Raw genomic sequence first — 27,160 nt, forward strand, 5'->3', positions numbered from 1 at the left:
TCTTGAGCAAGTCAATTTCCTTCTATATTCTCTGGCCCTTAATGATTGCTCTGGGCCCCCCAGCTCACAAATCCCGTGATTCAATAGGAATTGCAAGAGCGGGGAGGGGTTACCACAGCTCATGACTTCTGCCTGCAGAGAAGCTCATCTGGCTTTTCCTCCTCCAGAAACCCTCCCAAACAAGGCCGACAGGGATCGGTATGAGCTACTCTGCCCAGACAACACCCGGAAACCCGTGGACGAATACAAGGAATGCTTCCTGGCCCGTATCCCTTCTCACGCCGTTGTGGCCCGAAGTGTGGATGGCAAAGAGGACTTGATCTGGGAGCTTCTCAACAAGGCACAGGTATCCCCATCTCCCATTTGCTGTCCTCCCCTCCTGCTTTGTGGACCTGTTTGGATTTGGGGGTTTTCTTCCTTGCCTTCTTGCCACTGTAGAAGTTCTTCTGTGCTCAGGACACAGCAGGAACCACACCACACGTCACCTGTTTCTCTAAAAGTACTGGCAAGTACTCCTCACAGAGCAGCAGAGTCCTGCCCAGCATTACCATCAGCTAGGTCCCTTCTTCTTGGGCCGGTGATGTCTGAAGAGGCTCCTTATTGCTCTGTTCCATTCTTTTCCATCTAAACCAGGCCTTCATGGCCAAGTGCAAACACTCCCTCCCCTATAAAGCCCTCCAAAACACCCCCAGAAGGAAACAACCTCTCTCCCAATTTCTCTCAGCCTGATTGCCATGGGTGCTACAAGCGCAGCATGCTTTACTCCCCTAGAGCAGTGGACTGCCAGGCCTGAGCCAACATCCTCTTGAGCAGCCCACCCATCTGTCCATCAAGAGTTTAAGTGGCAAGCACACAGTGCCAGCCTCTGAATGAGACACACGTCTTGATCTCCAGGCACTCTCAACTCAGTCAGGGAGACAGGCCCAGAAACACGTTCAGGGAAATAGGATGTGGCATGGGTCTAGGAGGGTTGAGAGTAGAGAAGTCCCGTGTGGGCAAAAGCTGGTTGGCTGCCTTCTCTCCTGGCACCTTAAAAAAGTTTCATAGTTTTGAATTCTGTTTTCTAGGGTTTTTCTCTTCTCTTTGGTACCATTTTTCAGCCTCCCTGTACACTGTTGCCATTCACCATTGTGTTTTACCACGAACAGGAGCAGTTTGGCAAAGACAAGTCAGGAGAGTTCCATCTCTTCAGTTCCCCTCATGGGAAGAACTTGCTGTTTAAGGACTCTGCTGAAGGGTTTCTAAAGGTCCCCCCTGCGATGGATGCCTGGCTGTACCTGGGATATGAGTATGTCACTGCCATTCGCAATCTAAAGGAAGGCAAATGTAAGTACTCAGGAAGGACCTGGTGACCACAGGAGCTTGGGAAACCTGGCAGGGGCGGGGACCAGTGATAGAATCTTCCCAGGCTTCAGAGTGCCTCACCTGACATGACTTTATCTGCCCTGCCTGTGCAGTCCAGTGCTAGACTGATGCTAAATGGTGTTAGTTATTATAAGGTGGGCCTGGACATTAACAGACAGGTTTGGAGGAAATCCATATTTAAAATAAATTGAATTCAGACCAGCACTGTTTCCCTTGTATAAATCAGGGTCACCATGCTCACTTTGTGAAGCTGATTAGCCTCATCCGAAGTAAGTAAAATGGAGTGAAATCGCTACACACTTGCACAACTCCAGCCAGTATTATGGTCAGCCTGTGCCACAGAGAGAAAGGTTGATCCCACTCTTGAATTTCCTTGGGTCTTTGAGGGTTTGTTTGGTTGTTCATTTATTCCGTTCATTTATTGAACATCTAGTCATAAGCTGGAGTCCCTGGGTAGTGCAAATGGTTAAATGCTCGACTACTAGCCAAAAGGTTGGTGGTTCAAATCCACCTGGAGGTGCCTTGGAAGGCAAGCCTGGCGATCTGCTTCTGAAAGGTCACAGCCTTGAAAACCATATGGAGCAGTTCTACTCTGTACACATGTGGTTGTCATGAGTCAGAGCCAGCAATTAACAACAATCATAAACTGTGCTGGGTGCTGGGCATACAATGATGAGTAAAACATAGATTCTGCTGGAATGGAAATTTCAACTAGTAGGGAAGACAGATGTTTAATGAATAGTCACAGTATTGAGGAACCAATTACAAAATAAGATATCTGCTCAAAAGAAGAAAACAAAACAAACATCATGATCCTATGAGAATGTAAAACAAAGAAAAAACAGTTCTACACCTGGGGTTCACGTAAGGGTTCCCTGAAGAAGTGACTCTTGAGTTGAGTCTGAACAATGAGCAGGTGTCTGTTTATTCAGCAGACATTTGTTAAGCTGACCATGTGTGAGGCACTGCCCTAAACAATGAAAAGGCCATGATGGACAAGACAGACAGGGCCCTTGCTCTGTTGGAGCTGATGTCCTCCTTCAGGGAAACAAACAATCAATAAACAAGAAAAGAGCAGGTGTTTAAGTGCTAATTTAAAAAGAAGAAGAAGAAAAAAAAAAAAAAAAAAACCACCCAACAACAACAGCCTGAAGTGAGAGTACCCACAGATTGGGGAGGAAAGTTGGCTTCTCAGAAGAAATAATTTTAAGCTAAATCTAAATGATAAGAAGCCAGCTGAGAGATTTTGTCTTGACTTCATTTAGAGATAATTAATTTCTCAAATGGGATCTATTTGTTTATGGTTGGAAAATGCCAGCATTTGCTTGAAGAGAGTAGCATTAATAACCACCAAGCAACTTGGGCCTCTTCTGGTCTCTGACTCTCTGTCTTATGCCATAGGCCCTGAGGATGAAGGATGCAGGAAGGTGAAGTGGTGTGCAGTGAGCCACCACGAGAGGGCCAAGTGTGATGAATGGAGTGTTAACAGTGCAGGGAAAATAGAGTGTGAGTCAGCAGAGTCCACTGAAGACTGCATTGCCAAGATCATGGTATGTCACTCCTTTGCAGCATCCCTGTCATTGCTGCCTGCTTGTCCCTAACGCTCAGTGGGTGTTCCAGGCAATGATGTAGAAACCCTGATTCCCAGGAATCTGGCCCTCACTCAGGATGAGCAGACCCGTGTGGGCACAGCCCCACAGGCAGGCTCAGCACCTTTAAGCACGTGGCTTTCTAGGACGCCTTCAGGGCTCATTCTGGTATATTAGCATAAGATGGGCAGGCAATCTGAGCAGTGTTGTGCTTTGGAGAGTCTGGACCATGGTGTGGGTGTGCCTGAGAGGCAGCCGTGACAGTGTGATAAGGACCCATGTTGATTGTGAAAGAGGCTGAAAGTTTTGTTTCATTGATCAAAAGAGTATTTCATGCTTGCTTTTGGAGAATTTTGAAAATCCTGAATAATATGAAGGAGAAAATAAAAATCCTTTGTAATCTTATCCTGTTAATAGGGATCATATTATACAGACATTATCTAGTCAGCCTTTCCCAGGTCATAAATCATTCTTAGAAAATATGATCTTTAAATGTTGCATTGTATTCCATAGTGTAGAGGTACTACAATTTATTTAGCCATTTCTCCATTATTGAGCATTTTGCTTGATTCTATCATTTTGCTATTATAAGCCATTCTTGCACATTTTTGCCCACTTATACATTTTGCTCAAATAGTTGCCAACATATCTAATTATTCCTTTATGGTGTATTCCTAGAGAATCCATTACTATGTCCAAGGGAAAGCTTGGCAATCTTGTTGAATCTAAGCATCTCTGAAATTCAGGGCTTTTTAGCTAATCATTTGGGTGTATTTGATTCATTCATTGAGTAACCCATGTGTGTACCAGGCACTGAAATAGCCCTCGGCCAATGATGGGAAGATTGTGGGTTGGAGCCCCCGTCAGGAGGCACTCTATTCCACAGACACAGACTAGAGTCCCTGACTTCACCCTGTCTTTCTGTTGCACAAATTGAGTGTTGGTATCAAAAATGTGCTGTAGGAGCGTCTTTGGCAGTGTGTCCTGTGACAGGACAGAAGGACTGAATGTGCTGTGGGTCTCTGCTCTTGAATAAGCCAAGCATGTCACCTAGAGTTGATCACCAGTTTGTGATGGTTTGAGTGAAAATGAGAGTACATCTTCTAGTCTGGGTTGCTTGCCTGATCCTTTGGGAGGTTCAGTATAAACAACTACTATCTTCCTGGGCCTACATGACCTGTGATGTGAAGGCTGCTTCAAAGAAGCAGCTGGAAGGGTAGATGGGACAAGAACCAATCTCTTTTCATCTTTTGCTTTGTGTTTGCAGAAAGGAGAAGCTGATGCCATGAGCTTGGATGGAGGATTCATCTACACAGCGGGCAAGTGTGGTTTGGTGCCTGTCCTGGCAGAGAACTACAGTAAGTGGAGACGAGTGTCTCTGGTTTTATTCTCTCTGGGCCATAGAGTGAGAAGATGGGAAAATCACAGGCCTAATTCATACACAGCTGCCGGGATCACTCTCCCTGCTGCCTCCCAGGCTCTGGGTTCCACCATCTCTAATCCTTACAGTCATCCTCAAAGATGGGGGTTATTGTACCCTTCCACCAGTGAAGGAATGGGGGCTCTCTGCTGTTAAGTTCCTCCATAAATGTGACCCCGACAAAGAGGACAGCTGAGGTTCCCAGCAAGTTTTCCTGCTTCCAAAGCTCATGCTTTTCCAACCATCTTGTGGCAGGGATGCAGATATAGCTTGCAACAACCCCCTGTGGCCACAGGGTAGACAGAGCAGGAAACTTGAAATTCAGTTTGTGGCTAAATTCTAGAGGCAAGCTGAAATGAATTTGCATAATCCAAAGCCTCATCTTGTTGGGAATTGATGATATGTAGATAGCTTTCTCCTGGCTCTTTTTACTGTAAGGTAGCTGTAGTCTGAGAAAGGCATGATTTTTAATCTATAACTGAGTACTTAAGGGCTTCTTCATTTTCTTTTCTCCAGAAGGTGACCCTGGTTGTACGTTGGATGACTCAGGTGAGTTGGGACTGATAACATCAGGAGTTAAAAGGTAAATTCCTTTCACCTAAAACACAATTTTTTTTAAAAAAAGTAAATTCCCATGGTTGGGGAAGGGGATAAGGTAAGTTTAAAATTCAAATACAGGAAGATAGGCAATAGAAGAGATCCATTTTAAAATGCAAAAGAGTCATGAGAGGACAGTAATTAATAATGATGATTACTCTTTTAGACTTGCCATGATTTCTACACAGCGTTTCTCACTTAATGCTATAAAATAGGTATTATCACCTCTAAGGATGCATAAGAGGCCTCTAGGGCTCAGAGAGTTTATGAATTGTCTAAGATCATATATCCAGGAAGGCGACACAGGCCCTTTCCCCGCTGCCTTGCATTACATGAGACCTGCACATCATTAGATGAAACTTAGCACCAGCCAAGGAAACTTGCTTATTTGTACCTTGCATGACTGAGGGGAGAGCCTCACACAGGCAGGTATCTAGGAGCATGAAATTAGCCTGACCCCGCAACCAGGGCCAGGGCTGTAGCTGGGGTGGGTCTGGAGAGGTGGGGGGATCAGGTCAGGAAGTCTTACAACAAAGTGAGCCCTGGTCCCCAGAGTGCCTGTGCTCAGATCCCTGCAGGCCATGTTCCACACAACATCCAAGTCTGTCCATGTCACTTCTCCCAATTAAACCCTCCCAGCCTCTGCCCATCACTCCAGGAGCCAAGCTCTTTAGCAGAATATAGAAAGGCTTGTTCTTCTTCCATGGATAATAAGGCTTCTCTTTTTTTTCTATTGGAAACTGTTTCCTGAATTAATTAAATGGAAAACTGAAATCATGGCTTGATATCACATTCCCAGTTCTAAGGACTAGCATGTGTTTGCTGCTGAAGATGGCAGCTGACTTGATTTTGACATTTTCCACTTTGCGTATTTGTTTTGGTGCAAAACTATATTCTCCTTGTCAGAAAATGTCTGGCCCTCCTATTCCCTGTAGTTTATTGGTCTTTTACTACTCTATCTCAATACATGTTAACTTATAAAATGTTGGAGTTACATTTATTGTTCAGTATCAATTCCTCTGATATTCCACAGTGGCGGGAGAATTGCTAGTTTATATCTTCAGTGGTTTTATGCATTTGGGGAGGAGTTTATATACGAGCAATTGCTCTAATGATAATACCTTCTTCTTATTATTATTTTTTAAATTCAGATAAATCTCCCCCTGAGAGAGTGCAGCAGCTGTCTCTTTGCCTTTTATCTAACCTCAGTCAGTTATTGCAAGGGGCTACTCAAAGACAGAATGAAGAATTCAGAATATTTTTGCTTCTCTAAGGAGATAGTAGGCTTTACTTGGAGATAGACACCCTGGAGGACCCACAGACATTGATGCTTCGTTTTTGTTACCTTTCTTGTAAGGGTATCTTGCTGTGGCAGTGGTTAAGACATCAAATCCTAGTATCACCTGGAAGTCTCTGAAAGACAAAAAGTCCTGCCACACTGCAGTGGGCAGGAACGCCGGCTGGAACATCCCCATGGGCCTGATCTACAACGAGACCAAATCCTGTGCATTTGGTAAGAGAAGCTTGGGCGGGAGCTGTGGTCAGGGCCATTGATAAGAGAGATAATGGGAGGAGAGAGGTATAGTACTACATGGTGTGGGCCCTGAAGTAAAGATGGGGTAAAAAGGAACCTCAATGAAATATCAAAACAGGATGGGAAGTCTGGAGAGCTGTGGAGCTGAATCAGGATGGTTCATTTTGGTTGTACATAATGGCTTAAACGAATATACATTTACTTTCATCTCTCATGAAAATGACCAGAAGTGGGCAGTACAGGCCTGGTATGGTCATAAGAAACCTAGACTCCTCTCTTTCTGCTCCATCATTCTTAGCTGGAGGCATTCATCTTCAAGTCACATGATGGTTGCCATCATATCCATGTTCCAGGAAGCCCCAGTGACCAAGGCCAAGGGCAAATGGAAGTGTGTACCAGCTGCTGTCACTTTTAAAGGAGCTTTTCAGGAAGTAACCAGATTATCTCAAATAACTTGTAATTGCCCAAAGCTTAGATACATAGCCACACCTAGTTGTAAAAGGAGCTGAGAAATACAGTCTTGTATTTTGGTATGTTTCTGCCCCCAAATAAAACTAGGTTTTTTCTGCTAAGGAAAAAGAGGAAATGGATAATGGGTAGAGAGCTAGCAATCCCTGCGACTTAGTTTGTGTGATCCTCGGGTCTCTTTAAGTGTCTCAGCTCAGAGGTCCCTTCCAAGGGTGGAAATCAGTTTTTTCTCTGTGCCCTCTGAATATATCTTCAGGTATGAGCTTATTTCTACCCCCCTTAAAGCTCTAGGCATTAAGTTCGCCACAGATAAATGTTTTCCAGCTGTTTGGTTGTACGTTAGTTTCCTTAGTACTTCCTCTCTCCTACCTCCAAATTTGGGCAACTCTTTAAAATAGAGACCTCTAAAGCCCGTTATGAAGCGGTCAAGCCCTGTGAGTGCAGGGACCTGGAGAAAGCATATCTCTGCTGGGGGTGTTCTGTGACACCAGTTGGATATGAAGTCTGGTAGGGCAGACATTCAGAAAGCTCTGGCTCCCCACCAGCAGGGGGCACCACCTCTGCTTTCCTGAGCTTCTTGTTTTACAGCCCTGGGAGAGCAGCTGAGCTTCAAGGAAAATTCCCCATCCCTTTCCCAAACTTGGAGGAGGAGCACTGGTGCGCAAAGGTTAAAGTGCTCTGCTGCTAACTGAAAGGCTGGCAGTTCAAACACACCAGCCCACTATGAAAGAAAGAGTGGCAGTCTGCTTCTGTAAATCTTTGTTGTTGTTAGGTGCCATCAAGTTGCTTCCAACTCATAGTGACCCTGTGTACAACAGGACGAAACACTGCCCAGTCCTTCGCCAATCCTCACAATCATTGCTATGTTTGAGACCACTGTTTCAGCCACTGTGTCAATCCGTCTTGTTGACGGTCCTCCTCTTTTTCACTGACCCTCTACTTTACCAAGCATAATGTCCTTCTCCAGGGACTGGTCCCTCCTGATAATATGTCCAAAGTATGTGAGACAAAGTCTTGCCATCCTTGCCTTCTAAGGAGCATTCTGCCAGATTTGTTCATTCTTCTGGCAGTCCATGGTATATTCAATATTCTTTGCCAACACCATAATTCAAAGGCATCAATTCTTCTTTTGTCCTCCTTATTCATTGTTCAGCTTGTGCATGCATATGAGGCAATTGAAAATACCATGGCTTGGGTCAGGCACACCTTAGTCCTCAAAGTGACATCTTTGCTTTTTAACACTTTAAAGAGGTCTTTTGCAGCAGATTTGTCCAATGCAATGAGTCCTTTGATTTCTTGACTGCTGCTTCCATAGGCATTGATTGTGGATACAAGTAAAAGAAGACCTTGACAACTTCAGTCTTTTCTCCATTTATCATGATGTTGCTTATTGGTCCAGTTGTGAGGATTTTTGTTTTCTTTATGTAGAGGCACAGTCCATACTGAAGCTGGTAGCCTTGGAAACCCTGTGGGGCAGTTCTACTCTGCCCTATAGGGTTGCTATGAGTTGGAATTGATGGGAACGGGTTTGGTTTGGTTTTGGTTCCCAAGCCTGAAGTCCTAGTAGTGGCTCTTCTAATGAATAGAGGGGAAGGAGACATCTGAACTCAGGTGGTGTAGTCTCAGGGAGTGATGCCTTTGGTTTTCATCCGTTTTATGTCGTTTCCATTTTGTCATTTTTTAGGTTAAATCATGACACTATCAGGGTGCTCAAAGGAATCCCCTCCACCCTGAATTGTAATGGTCACTGACTCCTTTTCACACCTTCAATTCAGTTTGCTTTTAACGCCCACAGCCTGGCAAGTCCTGAGTTGGTGTAGCAGGTCACAGAATCAGTATGTTCTACCTCTCCTGGGCCCTACAGCCCCGTTACATGTTAGATAAAGGCTGCTCATATTGGCTCAGGTAGCAGGAGCTGACTTCTTGTTGTCTTTCTGCCCAGATAAGTTTTTCAGTGAAAGCTGTGCACCTGGCTCTGAACCAGATTCCAACCTCTGTGCTCTGTGTGCTGGTTCACAATCAAACAAGTGTGCTCCCAACAACAAGGAGAAATACTATGGCTACACTGGAGCTTTCAAGTGAGTCTCTTAATTCTGACATGAATATAATACCCCAGCCTTGATCAGATTTCTTTTTTAGGAACTGAGGCTGAGATTATTACGTTTCTAGCCTGTTGGTGCTACATGTGTTAGGGACCAGCTTTTGCAACCAAATGCAGAGATGTGTGTTAAGGGGTATCTGGCCTCTCCACGGCACAGGCTGCCAGGTCCAGCAGTCAGACACAGTGGAGATAGGCAGTATGGATAAGTTCAGAGGTCCTCAACAGGTGGCTCTCCTGAATGACAGATGTGTCACTCTGACCTGCTCTCTTCTTTCTCCCCCTGTCTGGAACTCCGCAGGTGTCTGGTTGAGAAGGGAGATGTGGCCTTTGTGAAGAAGCAGACAGTCCTGGATAACACTGGCAGTATGTGCATATGCTCCTCTTTCCCCGTAAAATCTGGATCACTAAGATTCAGGTCACTAGGATTCACTTGTATTCAGGGGTGACTTCATGAAAGTACTATGAACTCTGTCATGCTCCAGAGCCCTAATTCTCAACCTGTTTGACTCAGTGAAAAGAGAAGTCTTCATCTGCATAGGCAGAGTGGTGACGACTGTGGGGTTCACAGTGGCCTTAAATTCTCTCCCACGCACACTCCCAAAGCTACAGGCATTTTGCCCCCTTACTCCTTAATATTTCAGTGCATATTTCCTAAGAACAAGGACATTCTCTTATATACCTACTGTAAAATTACCAACTTCAAAAAATTTCATATTAACATTGATTTAATACTCATCAAGTCCACAGTCCAAATTCAAATTTTGTGAATTATCCTGATAAGGTCCTTTATAGCTATTTTATATATTTCCTGGCTCTGCACACTGAGGTGGCCTAGAGACAATGGTACACCAGTGAGAATAAGCACCAAGATTTTGGTTTCTAAATAACTTCTCCACTAAAAGGAGCTGGACTTCTTGGAAAAATAGTTGATTCCATGGCTGAGGCAGAAAATATATAAAGTGAGCCTGGATCATCATGTTGAAGTGCTCAAAGAATGATGGTGACATGTCAAAGCACACAGGAGCCAATCTGAAGGACCTCCCACTGGCCACATCTGGTACATTTTGAGCATTAAAATAAGTAGTAATAGTGGTGATAGATAATAACCCATTAGATAAAATAAGAATACCTGAGTCCATACTGATTGTCTTAGTGATCTAGTGCTGCTACAACAGAAATACCACAAGTGGATGGTGTTAACAAAGAGAAGTTTATTTCCTCATAGTCAAAGTAGGCTAAAAGTCCAAATTCAGGACATGCTCTGCTCCCGGCACTGCTTTCTTGATGGTATGAGGTCTGCCTGTCTCACTGCTCACTTCTGTCTTTTATATCTCAAGAGATTGCCTCAGGACACAATCCAGTCTTGTAGATCTGCGTTACTAACACAACTGCCACCATCCTCCCTCATTAACATCTTAGAGGCAGGTTTACAACATACAGGAAAATCACACAGTACCAGGAATCATGGCCTAGCCAAATTGATACACACATTTTTTGGGGGTCATAATTCAAACCACGACACTGATTAAACAAATGAGAGAGAAAGCTCTTGCTCATGGTAGAATGCTAACCAATAAATGTAGAAGGAATGACAAAGAAAATCATCATTTGGCAGCCAATGTAGTAATGATTGATTCAGGCAAGAATCATCAACGGGTACTGAAACTAGCTGGTGAAAGTTGGACAGCCATGACACTGAAAAAACTCAAAATACTAATCATACTGCACATCCCACATTCGACCCTTCAGAATTACTAGTTTCAGAACTAGTCAGTAGTTTGAATCCACCAGCCACTCTGCAGGAGAGAGATGTGGCAATCTGCTTCCACAAAGACTATTGTTGTTAGGTTCTGTTGAGTTGGTTTCAACTCATAGTGACCCTATGTACAACAGAATGAAACACTGCCCAGTCCTGTGCCATCCTCACAGGATGGCTTTACCAAGCATGATGTCCTTCTCCAGGGACTGGTCCCCCGATAACATGTCCAAAGCACGTAAGATGAAGTCTCACCATCCTCCCTTCTAAGGAGCATTCCGTCTGTACCTATTCCAAGACAGATTTGTTCATTCTTCTGGCAGTCCATGGTATATTCAATATTCTTCACCGACACCATAATTCAAAGGCATCAATTTTTCTTCAGTCTTCCTTATTCATTGTCCAGCTTTCACTTGCATATGAGGTGACTGAAAATACCATGACTTGGGTCAGGCACACCTTAGTCCTCAAAGTGACATCTTTGCTTTTTAACACTTTAAAGAGGACTTTTGCAGCAGGTTTGCCCAATGTAATATATCATTTGATTTGTTGACTGCTGCTTCCATAAGTGTTTACTGTGGATGCAAGTAAAATGAAATCCTTGACAACTTCAAAATTTTCTGTTTACTATGATGTTGCTTTTTGATCCAGTTGAGAGGATTTTTGTTTTCTTTATGTTGAAGTGTAATTCATACTGAAGACTGTAGTCTTTGATCTTCATCAGTAAGTGCTTTAAGTCCTCTTCACTTTCTGCAAGCCCATAAAGATTACAGCTTCAGAAACCCTCTGGGGTGGTTCTACTCTGTCCTATAGGGTCGCTATGAGTCAGAATTAACTCAACGGCAGTGGGTTTTTAATAGGCACACAAACTCTTTGAGCTCTTTTTTCCTCCTCTTATTTTCCCAGCACCTAGCATAGTACCTGGCACATAGTAGCTAAATAAATCTGTATTTGAAGAAAGGAATTTGGGTCGGCTAATTTTTCTTTCTTCCCTCCTTTTTTTTTTTTTTTCCTTCAGGGGCTCTCCTTCCTAATACCTGAGTGTACCCCTAAGCCTAGTTCTTTGTCACCCTTATTTCTTTTTATACATTCCTGAGTAGGGCTCCTCTCTCAGCTTCAACTCTCCACTCTTTGCAACGACTCCAAAATTCTTATCTCTTGAATAAAATTTAGATAGGAGATCTGACCTCCCATCTAAATTTCATTCCAGTATTTCCATTTGCCAAGTGGTCATTTTTATGTATAAAAAACATTGGTATTGTAAACTTAATTTGTTTAAATCCAGAGTCTTCATCTTTCTTTCAAAATCCACTCCTTTTCTCACAACTTCTATTCCTATTCTGGATCTTTTTACACTCTCTGCTGATCAGGCCTAGATTAGTCTGTGGCTTATTTTATTTGTTCAAAATAGGCCTTTGTTAAATGCTTATGGTATGTTATGATGTAGAAGAAACAGGATACAAAATCTCACTTGTGTATATACTTGTGTGCATATTGTGTGTATGTGTAGAAAAAAGTCTGGAAGAAATGCACCAATGTTGAAGGTATGTGCTATGAGATTATAAGTATTTCAAAATTTTCTTCCTTATGCTCTTTAGTATTGTACAGATTAAACGTGTGTTAACAATAATGCATGCACAACTTTTATTGCACACATAAAAAATTTTTAACATGATCTTCTAGATTTCCACTGCTACCCTCCTAACCCAGACTACATATCTCCCATTTAGTTTTCCTCAGTTGGATAATTTCACGTCCAAGCTCATATGGTAACACTGATTTCCATTTATATGTTCTCAAAGACCCATTTTTTCTTCCCACGTAAGCTCCACATTCCACTACCAGCACTCAGGGCTTATAGTGCCTCGGTGTGACTCACCTGTTCAGCCCCTTTATCTGCGAGTCTGCTCCAGTGGGACTGTTCCCCTCTCACCCATAGAGGTACCGGGGTATCTGTCCCTAAGTCTTGCCAGTGCCCTCTTTTCCTCCCCTAGAGAGGCATTTCTTTCTCCTCCTGTCAATCCTACGCATATTACAAGACACATCTGAAACGTGGCTTCCTCCAGCTAGCTTTCTCTTATTATTCCACCCTCACTGCCTTGGTTCTGAACTCACACAGCATTTATAGTGCATCCCACAAAATATAAATTGTTATTATCTGTGCCCTGAACATTTGCTTTTGTGTATGTGCTATTACCCTCCTCCAAAAAGATTGTGCTTAGCGGAAGGTGAGAACTTAGTATTGCTCAATAAACGCCTAAATTATGAAAAAGAATGAAATGAGTTTGCGAAGAAAGATGACGGATTCCATTTGGAAGGTGTTGAATTTGAGGGGCTGGTAAGAAAGGGAAGGAGAAATGTTAGAAGGTGATTGAAGATGTATGCTGTTACTTGGTGGGAGGAGGAGCAGGCAAGTTAGATCTTTCTATTGAAACTAAAAATGCAGATACCCTTTGAACTAGCTGTTCTATTTCTACTTGTACATAGTCATATGCAGTGATATTCACTTTAGCCCTCCTGTAGTAGCAAAGAATTGGAAATAACCTAAATACCCCTCAGTGGAGAAATGGTTTAAAAAAATACTGTGTTACATGCATACTATGGAATATTATACAGTAATTTTAAAAATAAGCTAGATTTACATACAATGACACAGAAGGATAACATGTTTTGTTAGCTGAATTAAAAAAAGATATGGAATTTTACATTTGTCAAGATCCAACACTAAACAAAATCATAGACATTCATATAGACACATATGTAGGAAAATGCATACAGCAAGACCTAGAAGGAAACACACAAATGTGATATCAAGGATTACCACTACAGAACAGAGTGGGATTTGGGAGTATAGAAAAAGAAGTATTTTTACTTTATGTATAAATATGTTTAAATTTTTGTAATGACTATGAACTCATATACTACTTATTCAATAAAATATGAAGGAAAATGTTGCAATCCTCTATTTTGGGAGAGAAGTTAAAGCTGACAAAACGTTTATGAGAATTTCCTCAGAAGGAAGTAGCAGAAACCCTGCGAATGAGTGAGATTTTTTCAGAGAGACTACAGAAAAGAATGAAGCAAGGGGCTGAGAACAGAGTATAGACCTGTGCCCACATAGGCATGTGTGCAATTTCATTTAGAACCAGTAAGAGTGAGTCAGATTTAAAACACTGGTGCAGCTTCCAAAAGGGACCTCAGGAGAAAAGTTCTTTTGTTTGGCCGTGTCAAATTGTAGAGCACAAAGATTTGAACAGCTGGCTTAGAGTGTTATGTTCTTCCTGTGCTAGAACAACATGCACAGAATGCTTTGGAATTTAGTAGAAAAGAGGATCTTTTTAAACAACATCCACAAAATGTAGTTAACTCAGTGAGAGGTTGGAAGGGGGTAGTCACTAGTAATTCCTGGTAAGTGTGAGTTGAATGTCACCTTGTAGACCACGTGGGTGTCTCTTTTCTTCTGCATGACTGTAACCCCATTGTGTGCAACGGGTTTGTCAAAGTTAGGCAGCTTTGGCTGATCCACCTTCTTTCCCTCCCATGTAATGACCCTGAAGCGGGAAAGGATTGGAAGGAGGAAGATTTTCAGTTGCTGTGCCTGGATGGCACCCGAAAGCCTGTGAACGATGCTAACTGCTACCTGGCCCGAGTCCCAAATCACGCTGTGGTCTCAAGGAAAGACAAGGCAGCTTGTGTTCGCCAGGTGTTACACAACCAACAGGTATGGACCAACCAGGGCCTCCCCACCCTTTCTTCCTAGATGAACAAGGGTTATTTGGGGGAGTTCACAGCTAAGTTCAAGGCCAGACTCCAGTATACTCTTTCTGGAAACTCGAATTGGGAAGCCCTGGACTCAACTCAAATAACTGGGTTCAAGTCTCAGCTTTGTGGCTTTCTAGCTGTGCCGTCTTAGGCGTACTATTACTGAACCTCTTTACACCTGAGTTTCCTCTTATTTATAAAATAAGAATGATAATTTTACCTACTTCTTAATTTTTATGAGGATTAAATGAGGTAGTGCATCCAAAGGGCATAGGAAAATGTCTGGTTTACAGAAAGTGCTCAGAACATGTCAGCTATATTTGTCTCCCAGTCCTGGACACTGAAGAAAAGTCACCCATCTGATCCACGTGCCCTTGGGACCAAGAATCTACATTGTTCCTCCCTAACATTGCTCAGTGGCACCCTCATTTCCCCACTTCAGTCTTTTTGAAAATGAAGACTGATCCCATTTCCCAGCATCCTGTGATACAAATGGTGAAGACTGGAATTCGTGTTTCTCTTGCTTAGGTACACTAAGTACTATTCTCAACAGCTAGAAAAAGACAGCAGCCCTACAACAAGAGAGCTCGCCGTCTGGGGAGAACAACCAACCCAGTCCCCGTCTTGTGGTGGACTGCCTTAATATTCTAATCCTGGAGACCTTCCCCTCAGGCACAGCTCACTGCCAGTTGATGCTACTATTAGTTGTTTATTTTTTAAAAAATTAAGATAGCATAATTCAAGACTTCCCTTAGGCACATGAAGGGATATGTTACTGTCCTCTTGTTTCTTATAAGCAGCCCCCCAGGGACATGGCCAATGAAATGGGGAAGAGATATCAAAGAAGTCAGAAGGGGGTGAGGGAGACCTCTGAGAGAAGGGTGGGACCAGGATGGACCCTACAAAGAGAGTTGTGGCTACAGGAAAGCATGGAGCTGAGTCCCATGGTGGGTAATGCCAGGCGAGGGATGTGGAAAGATCTTGAGGCTCACCCTGTCCGCTTACCTTTTTCTTCAGGGCTGGTTCAGAGCTTCAGCCTCCCATCCATGTGCTCCCAACTGCTTGCTGCCACAGTTCCTCATGCATTTTCTCTTCATTTGACAGGAGCAGTTTGGAAGACAGGGCTCTGAGTGCCTTGCAGGCAGATTTTGTTTGTTCCAGTCTGAAACCAATGACCTGCTGTTTAGAGACGACACAAAATGTTTGGCCGAACTTAAGGGCAAAACAACATATGAAAAATACTTAGGAGAAGAGTACATGACAGCTGTGGCTAACGTGGCACAATGTTCAACCTCAAGTAAGTAGGAGGAGCTCCAAGGGGGAAGTTACAAGCCAGGCACTGTGCTGGGTTCTGGGTGGTGGGTACAAAAGGAGGAGTAGGCTGTGGCCCCGTGAGATCACATGGACAGATACAATGGTAAGGGAAAAATGTAGTCCCAGCATGTCATGAAAGGCCAGCTTGTATGGGCAGATAGTAAGGGTGATACAGGGTCAGAGTGCTAGGGAAGTGAATTTCCTGGAGATGCAGAATTCCATTTTACTACTAATGAAACGGTTTATGTGCACGTTCCCATTTCTCTGCAGCAAACTCCTTTCTTTTTAGAGTTGTGTTGTTCAATATAGCAGCCACTAGCCACATGTAGTTAATTAAATCTGAATTAATTAAAATTAAAAATTCAGTTCCTCAGTCACACCAGCTACATTTCAAGTGTTCAATAGCCAAGCGTGGCTCCGTATTGGTCAGCAGAGTGAACATTTCTGTCATTGTAGAAAATTCTTTTAGACAGTGCTGCTCTAGAGGGTTTGAGCAATGACAAGTTCTGTTAACCAAAAGCTGCCATACATAGCACTCATGTTGAAGACCAATTTCCTAAGAGTCAAAAGACGGTAAAACATAGCTTTGCACTAGAACAGTGTTGGACTTAATTTAATCACTTGCAATCATTTTGAAGATGTGGGAGAATAATGTGTGGTTGCAGTCATTCTTCAACTTTAGTGTGCATATTAAAATAATGATTCCCAGGCCCAGGCCATGGAGACACTGATTCAGCAATAGGGTCAGGGTATCTGCGTTTTAACAGCTACTCCACATAATTATGATGTAAGGAACTTGCCTGTCCAGGGCCACTGTTGTGAGCACTCAAGTTATACTTACTTAAACTATAACCTCCTTGAGGGGAGGAAGTCTGGCTGTGCTCTTCTCTGCTCTATCCCCTGCCCCTAACAGGGAAACTAGAATATTCTAGGTGCTTAGTGCATCTTGCCATGCTAATTCCTCTCCTGCTGAAGAGGGGTACTATAGCAGAGGTCATACAGCACAGTCCCCTAGGCTACTTCCAGCCACATGAATTCAGGCGTGTGGGCCCCGCCAATAAGAATCAAGGTGGGGAGATGGTAAAGTGCAGAGAAGTCATGTCATCATCCTTGGGATGGGCAGCTCACTGGAGTTGGCACTTGAGCTGTGCAGGCAAGTCGAGAAGCTGTGCAGGCAATGTGAGAATGGTATAGCATGCCAGTCAGTCAGAAAAAGAGGAGGGTAGCATGTCTGAGTGCTTTTGTATCATGCCTAACTGTTCATTCCCTGAACAGTTAATAAATATAGGCAGATTTTCAATGTCCTACCTCTCTGCTCTGCACCACAGAACTCCTGGAAGCCTGCACTTTCCACAGAAGTTAAAACTCAAGAGGTGGGGCCACCATCCAGATGGAGATGGGAGCTTCACTGGCCCATGGGCTTTGTGCACCCCACCCCTGCTTTGTGCTGGGACCTCTCTCACTAGTCTGAGTGAAGTCTGTGCTAATTACATCCGCCTTCACAGTTCTCTGTTGCCACCTGTGCAGGACATGAAATAAAAATTATTATGGACTCTATATTTTTTTAAAACTTCAATCTTTCTTAAATGTTTCCCCTGGAAGGATTTATTTTATCCTATCTGACTAAATACCTATTCAACTGGGCCCTTCCTTCAGAGCTCACCTGATCTTCCCTACAGCCTTGGTTGTGGTGGCATAGCCACAACTCCTAGGTACAGTCCAATAGGAATGTTTTCTGAGAGGGGTCTGCATGGTCATTATAGTAGAGTCAAGTGTATAAGGCCGTGCGTGCGTGAGTGCGTGCGTGCGTGCGTGCGTGCGTGTGTGTGTGTAGTACTTATTGCTAGGGAAGGAGCAGGAAGGAGGACATATGCGGAGTGAATAAAAGAGATCAAGGGCTCAAGTGAGTACAGAAAAAGAATATAAAATATTTATATTAATTGAATTAAAAACAAATAGAATCATAAATGAGGAAAATAATTTGAGATATTAATATTTTTAAAGAATTACATCAGGCACAACAGAAGTATTGATTCTAAACCAGCTGGAAAGCATAAATCACTGAAATACCTTTTTGCTTAAAATCATAACTTGATCTCAACGACCACAGTAGTTACTGACCCATCTCCTACCCTTCTCAGCCAAGCTTCCTGAAAGGAGGTGCAGGCTCACTCTCTCCATGCCTTGTTTACTATTAACAGCTTAACGCATGAAAATCAGTCTTCTGCTCCATCCGCTCCCCTGAAGCTAACTTGGTGAAGGTCACCACTGACCTGCCAACTGCTAAATCCAATTTTAGTTTTTTTATGACGGAGCCTGTTTATTGCATGTCGTGCAGTTGACCCTTTGCTCTTCCTTGAAACTCTATTCCCTCAGCTTCTCTAACATAGCAGCTCAGCTTTTATTCCTACTGCTCTCTCTTCATTTTTTTGTCTCTGTTGTGGGCTTGTCCTATCAGCCCTGAAATCTTAGTGTTTCTGGAGTTCCTCTCTTGATCCAGTGCTCTTTTCACTTTCTATGTCCTCCTTAAATAATGATAATGACTCCTGGGCATCTATAGCTATAGTTCTGACACCAACTTTGAGTGTCCCTACACTCCTACCTCCTATTGCATAAGGATATATACTGTAGATTTATCACAACAATTAGAAATTCAGCAAATCAAAATCTGAAGAGATCATCTTGCCCCTTACCTCTCTTCCTTCCCTAACCCAACTGCTGCTGCCCTACATTTCACAGCAGCTAAAGACGTTGCCATCCACCCAGTCACTCAAGCCATAAATCAAGAAGCCAAATTTCACCTCATTGTTTTCTCTCACCGCCACAACCAGTAAGTCACCAAGTTCTGTTGATTTTGCCTTCTAGCTAGCTCCCCAGTTTGCACCTTTATTTTTCTTCCTACTACCACAGACTCAAGGAGCCCTGGTGGCGCAGTGTTTAAGCACTTGGCTGCTAACCAAAATGTTAGTGGTTTGAACCCACCAGCCACTCTGCGGGAGAAAGATGTGGCAATTGCATCTGTAAAGATTACAGCCTAGAAAACCCTGTGGGGCAGTTCTATTTCATTCTATTGGGTCTCTTTGAGTCTGAATCAACTCAATGGCAATGGGTCTGGGACAAGAGACTCAGTTTACAACTCAAGTGCAGACGACCTTCAGATGATGGGCTTCTGGACACAATATTCCACCTCTATCTGAACTTTATAATTTTCAAGGAAACAAGACCTTAATTCCACTTTGCAGTCTAGACCTGATCTTGACCTCTTTGCACACAGCCCTGCTTGCTTTGAGCCTATCAAAACTGCCTTATTTATTATTCACCTAAACTCCACACTTCCTACAAATCCTGTCAGCAGTTTGAATCTACCAGGCGCTCCTTGGAAACCCTTTGGGGCAGTTCTATGCTCTCCTGTAAGGTTGCTATGAGTGGGAATCTACTCGACGGCAGCGAGTCTTTTGGTTTTGGTGTATATACATATATATGTACACATACACACACATAGATACATATACATATTGTCTTAGGCTGGGTTCTCTAGAGAAGCAGAACCAGTAAAGCATATAAATAAATATATATAGAGAGATCTATATCAAGGAAATGGCTCATGCAGTTGGAGAGGCTGGAACATCTCAAGTCTGTGGGTCAGGACAGAGGCTTCCTCTGATTCACGTAGCCACAGGGGCTGGCGAACCCAAGGTTGGCAGATAAGACTGCAGGTAAGTTGCTAGCTCAAGTCCCAAGAGCCAGAGACCAGCTGCAGGATCCAGAGCGAGCAAAAGCCCACAAGCCTTGCCAGAATGTCCACTTACATTCGATGCAGGCCACATGCCCAAGGAAACTCCCTTTCAACTGATTGGCTACTCACAGCAGACCCCATCATGGAGGTGATCACATTATATCAAATCTCATCATGAAAGTGATCACAACATCATACGACTGCCAAACTACATCATAACTGCTAGACCACTGAGAATCATAGCCCAGTCAAGTTGACACACAACCTTAACCATCACAGTCCACCCCTTGTCAACTTGGCACCTGTACACATCTCCTTAAATCATACATAATCTCTGAATAAAGACAACTATAAAGTCATACTTGCACCTAACATGATGCAACGGACACACATACAACTGAAAATGCACTAGCCCTGTTCTCATCTTTTATTTTATAAGTGAAGAAAACAAAAATATTTGATGCACACATAGAAAGGAAAAATACTCATAACAATTACAGTCCTTGTTTCTGCAACTGGTCACATGATAGTAACCGGTATTTAGAACTACTTTCTTCCACTGCCCATTCTGTATTCTCTTTGCCCTCAGCAAGCACCTCAGCTGGTCGTGGTTCTTTGCCTGGCGGGATGACCCAAACCTTCATTCCTGAAGGGTCTGGGCCATTAGTAGTCATATCGGAATTGGGTTGCTGTAGTTTTCCATTGACTTAAATCACGGCATGGTAGTACTAAGAGACACTCTAAGGGACTGCCTGCATTCCAGACATAATCTTCTTTACCACCATTATGTAATTAATCTGATTTCCTCTTGGTAATCAGGATCAATCACACCAGGGGGTATGGTAACTCCCTTCTTTGTCTATTGATCCAGAGGCATAAGGATCCCAAAGTGGCCAGGTGGCATTCTTAGCTTCCAGTTCAATGGAATCAGTGATGTGTCTCCAGGTGGAAGCATTCCTCCATTTGGAACTAAGACCTCTAGACCTGCAGAGCACAAGGTAACAGGGACAGGAAGCTAAAATATTGTGAATGGGTCACTAGGGGTAATAGTGAGTGGTGCCACTCCCATTTCCACCCCTTGATTCCTGGACCCATGAATCCTGGCTTTGGGAGAAACTGCACAATATATTAGATGCTGGTTTAGAGCATATACAGCCTCCTGGAGAACATTGTCCCAACCCTGCAAGGTATTGCCACCTAGCTGGCACCATAATTGTGTCTTTAGAAGGCCATTCCATAGTTTTATGAAACCAGCTGCTTCAGGTAAGACCAGTGGATTCCGTGAGCATGGGCTCATTGTCACACTTCGTTTGCTGGGAAGTGAGTCCCTTGATCCTAGGTGATGCTGTGTGGGATACCATGATGGTGGATAAGGCATTCTGTAAGTCCACAAATGGTAGTTTTGGCAGAAGCATTGCATGCAGGGAAGGCAAATCCATATCCAGGGTAGATGTCTATTCCAGTAAGAACAAAATGCTGCCCTTTCCATGATGGAAGTGGTCCAATGTAATCAACTTGCCACCAGCTTGCTGGCTGATCACCTCAAGGGATAGTGCCATATCAAGGACACAGTGTTGGTCTCTGCTGCTGGCAATTTGGGCATTCAGCAGTGGCTGTAGCCAAGTCAGCCTTGGGGAGTGGAAGTCCATTTTGCTGAGCCCATGCATAACCTTCATTCCTGCCACCATGGCCACTGTTCATGACCCCACTGAGCAATGACAAGAGTAGCTGGGGGAAAAGGATGACTGATTTCCACAGAACACGTCATCCTATCCACTTGTTTGTTAAAATCATGGATTAGTAGTGCTCTTTTTACTACTGAAAGCAGTCATCATCTTTAAGACTAACCAGACTTGAGAACCAATTTAGAAAACTCATCCTTACAATTTTGTTTCTCTAGAACCATTCTTGATACCAAATGTCTTAGGCTGGGTTTTCTAGAGAAACAAACCCAGCAAAACATATAAACATATATATAGAGAGATCTATACCAAGGAAATGGCTCACCCCATTATATCAAATCTCATCATGGAAATGATCACAACATCATATGACTACTGAACTACATCATAACTGCCAAACCACTGTGAAACATGGCCCAGCCAAGTTGACACACAACTTTAACCATCACATATATGTATGTGTGTGTGTGTGTATATATATATATATATATATATATATATATATATATACATGCTGTTGTTGTTAGGTGGCGTTGAGTCGGTTCTGACTCATAGAGACCCTATAGGACCGAATAGAAATGCCCCATAGGGTTTCCAAGGAATGGATGGTGGGTTTGAACTGCTGACCTTTTGGTTAGCAGATGTAGTTCTTAGCTTTTAACCACTGTGCCACCAGGGCTCCTACTTATGAATAAATTGAAGCATTCCCACTGAAGTTAGGAATATAAGAACATTCAATACCACCAATCTTGCTATTTTAGAGGTCCTGGCCAATCCAATTACAAAAAAAAAAGAAATAAGATATAATATTTAAAGAGACAGCAAAATTACTGTTATTTGTAAGTGATAACATGGTATACCTTGAAAACACACGAGGAGCACATAAAAAATGTTGTTGTTGTTGTTGTTAGGTGCTGTTGGGTTGGTTCCAACTCATAGTAACCCTATGTACAACAGAATGAAACACTGCCCAGTCCTATGCCATCTTCACAATAGTTGTTATGCTGGAGCCCATTGTTGCAGCCACTCTGTCAATCCATCTTGTTGAGGGTCTTCCTCTTTTTCTCTGACCCTATACTTTACAAAGGAGGATGTCCTTCTCCAGAGACTGACCCCTCTTGATAACATGTTCAAAGTATATGAGATGAAGTCTCGCCATCTTTGCTTCCAAGGAGAATTCTGGCTGTACTTATTCCAAGAAAAAAAAAAAAATACTAGAAGAGGAAAAATAAAGTTCAGAAAGTAGAAGGATAAAAATTAAAATAGAAAATAAATAATTTTCCTTCATACAAATAATAGTGATTTGGAATGGTAATAATAATTAAAAAAATAAATAAATAAAATGTATCAGTTGGTAACCTTAGTAATAAAAGCTACATTAAAAAACTTTTAAACCCTACTGTCTTAGTTACCTAGTGATGCTGTGACAGAAATACCACAAGTGGATGGCTTTAACAAAGAGAAATTTATTCTCTCACAGTCTAGTAGGCTATAAGTCCAAATTCAGGGTGTCAGCTCCAGGGGAAGGCTTTCTTTCTCTGTCAGCTCTGAAGGAAGGTCCTTGTTATCAATCTTCCCCTAGGACAAGGGGCTTCTCGCTATCAGGACCCTGGGTCCAAAGGACACACTATTCTTCTGGCTCTTGTTTCTTGGTGGTATGAGGTCCTCATGTCCCTCTGTTCACTTCTCTCTTCTATCTCTTGTAAGATAAAAGGTGATGCAGGCCACACCCCAGGGAAAGTCCCTTTACATTGGATCAGGGATGTGACCTGAGTAAGGGTGTTGCATCCCACCCTAAACCTCTTTAACATAATCTAATCTTGCTTCATTAACCACAGGTGGATATTGGGATTTACAACACATAGGAAAATTACATCACAAAATAGAGAACAACTACACAATACTGGGAATCATGGCCTAACCAAGTTGACACATGCTTTGGGGGGACAAAATTCAACCCATAACACCCACTTAGCGACATTAAAAAAAAAATAGAAAAAAAAATATTGCTTTGGATAGGAAGACTAAATATTGTAAAGATGTCAATTCTCTCTAAATTAACCAATGTACAAATAAAAATTTTAACTTGACAAAATGATACTAATGCTCAACTGAAAAATAAAGCTAAAGTGAGAGACAAGAAAAATTCTGAACAAAAAGAGCAACAAGAGGGGTCTACCCTTTCCAGCTTAAAAAAAAATGCCTCCGTCCCCACAGATCTCCTGGAAGCCTGCACTATCCATGAGGTAGTGATGCATGAGGACAGGAACCAGCTGATCCCATCACCTTGTTGCTCATTCTTGAGAATGGTGGAGGCATCTCTCACTTGAGTGTGAAAGCTGTGCACATTTCTTCTGCCTTCATAATTCCCAGGAAATCGAAAAAAAAAAAAAAAAGACAGTGCCTTCTAAAACTTTTCTTTAATCTTTCCCAGATTTCACCACCACAGTATCAATCTCTGATATACATAGTTCTGACTCAAAATCCCTATACAGGTAAGAGAGTTATGGTCAGAGTTCTCTGTGTCTGACCCTTCCTCCCTTCCTGCATTTTTGGTTCCCAACAGGCAGGTTTAATGGTAGAATCCAAACAATGATTTTTCTGAAGAGGAATCAGTGGTTATTATAAATGAGCATGTGTGTGTGTGTTTGGTGGTGGATTCACAGCAGGGATCAGGAGCACAAGAAAGAAAAGAAATAAAATGTGAATAAGAGCTGTCATACAAATAGACATATACACACCCATGTTCATTGCAGTATTATTCACAATAGCAAAAAGATGGAAACAACCTAAGTGCCCATCAACAGAAGAATGGATAAACAAGTTATGGTACATACACAAAATGGAATACTATGCAACAATAAAGAGCAATGATGAATCTGCAAAATATCTCACAACATGGAAGAATCTGGAGGGCATTATGCTAAGTGAAATAAGTCAATCACAAAAAGACAAATATTGTAGGAGACCACTGTTATAAAAAACTAAGAAAAGGTTTACACACAGAAAAAAACAATCTTTGATGCTTACTAGAGAGGGAGAGGGGAGGGGAAATCACTACCTAGATAGTAGACAAGTGTTAACTTTGATGAAGGGAAAGATAACACACAATATAGGGGAAGTCAGTACAACTTGACCGTGACAAAGTCATAGAAGCTTCCTAGACACACCCAAACACCTTGAGGGACCAAGTTACTGGGGCTGAGGGCTGGGGACCATGGTCTCAGGGAACATCTAGCTCAATTGGCATAACAGTTTATAAGTAAAATGTTCTACATTCTACTTTGGCAAGTAGTGTCTGCGGTCTTAAAAGCTTGTGAGTGGCCATCTAAGATACATCTATTGGTCCCATCCCATCCAGAGCAAAGGAGAATGAAGAAAACCAAAAACACAAGGAAAATATTAGTCCACAGGACTAATGGACGACATGAACCACAGCTTCCACCAGCTTGATCCCAGAAGAACTAGATGGTGCCCAGCTACCACCACCGACGGCTCTGACAGGGATACATTAGAAGGTCCCAGACAGAGTGGGAGAAAAATGTAGAACAAAATTCAAATTCACACAAAAAGACTAGACTTACTAGTCTGACAGAAACTGGAGGAACATCTGAAACTATGGCCTCTAGACACCCTGATAACTCAGAACTGAAGCCACTCCTGAAATCCACCTTTCAACCAAAGATTAGACAGGCCTATAAAACAAACAATAACACACATGAGGAATGAGCTTTTTAGTTCAATCAAATATACGAGACCAAATGAGCAACACCTGCCCGAAATCAAAGACGAGAAGGCAGGAAATGACAGGAAAACTTGATGAATGGACACAGAGAACCTGGGGTGTAAAGGGAAAAGGGGAGAGTACTGACACATTGTGGGAATTGCAACCAATGTCACAAAACAATTTGTGTATAAATTTTTGAACAAGAAATGAATTTGCACTGTAAACTTTGACCTAAAGCACAAAAAAAGAAAGAAAGAAAAGAAATAGAATATGGTAAGATTACTGCCCGTTCTGATATTTTTAATTGATAATGCTAATTAAAAATAAAGTAATCGGTTTACTTACTTATTCCTCACACCCTAAACATCCTTCCTTAATCTGGAGTCCCTACTAGCTACCTTTATCAACCAAATGTCTTGAAAGTAAATCTTACTATGTTAGAGTATATGGTTAAGCATATAGCAGTCTGACTGCCTGAGATCAAATCCTAGCTCTGTCCCTTGCTGTGTAACCCTCGACAAATTCCTTAATGTCTGCCTCAGTTTCCCCATCTGTAAAACTGAGAAAATAGGTCATTGTGAAGGTTAAATGAATAGCACACTAAAAGAACTTAGAAGAGTGCCTGGCTCTAGCAAGCACTCATTAATCTCAGCAATTATCCTCATTCCCATTCTCTCCCCTACCCACCAGTCTGGCTTCCATTTCCTGCTCCCCCGCTGATCTTTCTGAGCTCACTCTCATTTAAGGCCTCATCAAAGAGCCTTTCTGCTACAAGTGATGCTACTGACCACTGACATGTTTACTCCTGTGTCACCCATTCTTTCTTATAACGCTTCTTTGAGGGTTCCTCTTCCATGCCCTTCTCACTCTTCATTCTCTCCATAACTTTAATGACCACTTGTTTATGTACCTATTGCTGACACTTTACATTTGTTTACTGTATCACCTGCAGGATAAGCTTTTATATTTTCCAGAGGCAACTGAAACTCGTCATATACAAAAGAGGGGCAATTTTCATTCTGGCTACACCCCCAGCCCAAAATCCCTCCAACTGAGTTCCCTAATTTACATAATGGCACAATGATCTTCCTTGTCACCGACACCAACCGCCTAGGATTCAGCCTTGATAACTCTCCTTATCTCACATATCCTTAATTCTTCATATTTAACTAACCACCACATCCTATATATTAAACCTTCTAAACATCTCTCAATCTGTGCCCTCCCTTCCATATCTACCCCTGTCCCTGGTTCAGACCCTGAGCATCTTTTTCCTAAACACTGCAACACCCCAGCTGGTCTCTCTGCTTCCAGTCTTTTCTCTCTCAAGTCATAGTTCTCCACAGAGATGCCAATTATCTGTCACCCTCAACCTAAAATTCTTACTCCATTCTAGACATAATCTAGGTCCTTCAGCCTAACACATAAAGCCCCTTCAGGTCTCGTCCCTGCCAGCCTTTCCATGTTTTTTTATTATTTTTTTTATTGTACTTTAGTTGAAGGTTTATAGAACAAACTAGCTTCTCATTTAACAGTTAGTACATATATTGTTTTATGATACTGGTTAACAACCCCATGACATGTCAGTAGTCTCCCTTCTTGACCTTGGGTTCCCTATTACCGGCTGTCTTCTCCCTTCCTGCCTTCTAGTCCTTGTCTCTGGGCTGTGGTGCCCCTTTAGTCTCCTTTGTCCTATGGGTCTGTTTAATCTTTGGCTAAAAGGTGAACTTCCAGAGTGACTTCATTACTGACCTAAAAGAGTGTCTGGGGGTCATATTCTCGGGGTTTCTCCACTCTGTCAGGCCAGTAAGTCTGGTCATTTTTGTGAGTTAGAATTTTGTTCTACATTTTTCTCCAGCTCTGGCTGGGACCCTCTACTGTGATCCCTGTCAGAGAAGTCAGAGGTGGTAGCCGGGCACCATCTAGGTGAATGGGACTCAGTCTGGTGGAGGCCATGGTAGTTGTGGCCCATTTGTCCTTTGGACTAATCTTTCACTTGTATCTGTAGTTTTCTTCATTCTCCCTTGTTCCCGAAGGGATGAGACTGGTGGAGTATCTTAGATGGCCGCTCACAGGCTTTTAAGACCCCAGATGCTACTCACCAAAGTA

At 42.6% G+C, this 27,160-nt stretch overlaps 1 protein-coding gene across 1 annotated transcript in view; it reads left to right on the forward strand.

Annotated features, from left to right (window-relative positions):
* Window positions 1-17,454, forward strand: part of LOC101340471 (serotransferrin) — a 32,598-nt gene extending 15,144 nt beyond the window's left edge. Inside the window, exons 7-17 of the mRNA XM_023735973.1 lie at window positions 168-346; window positions 1,149-1,326; window positions 2,767-2,915; window positions 4,222-4,312; window positions 4,891-4,923; window positions 6,329-6,484; window positions 8,916-9,051; window positions 9,373-9,437; window positions 14,388-14,551; window positions 15,697-15,889; window positions 17,235-17,454. Coding sequence (XP_023591741.1) covers window positions 168-346; window positions 1,149-1,326; window positions 2,767-2,915; window positions 4,222-4,312; window positions 4,891-4,923; window positions 6,329-6,484; window positions 8,916-9,051; window positions 9,373-9,437; window positions 14,388-14,551; window positions 15,697-15,889; window positions 17,235-17,269 — 1,379 coding nt within the window. The 3' untranslated portion in view covers window positions 17,270-17,454. The remainder of the gene's footprint in view (window positions 1-167; window positions 347-1,148; window positions 1,327-2,766; window positions 2,916-4,221; window positions 4,313-4,890; window positions 4,924-6,328; window positions 6,485-8,915; window positions 9,052-9,372; window positions 9,438-14,387; window positions 14,552-15,696; window positions 15,890-17,234) is intronic.
* The last annotated feature ends 9,706 nt before the right edge of the window (window positions 17,455-27,160 follow it).

The sequence above is a fragment of the Trichechus manatus genome, unplaced genomic scaffold, assembly GCF_000243295.1.
Source record: "Trichechus manatus latirostris isolate Lorelei unplaced genomic scaffold, TriManLat1.0 scaffold00084, whole genome shotgun sequence".
Classification (NCBI taxonomy): domain Eukaryota; kingdom Metazoa; phylum Chordata; class Mammalia; order Sirenia; family Trichechidae; genus Trichechus; species Trichechus manatus.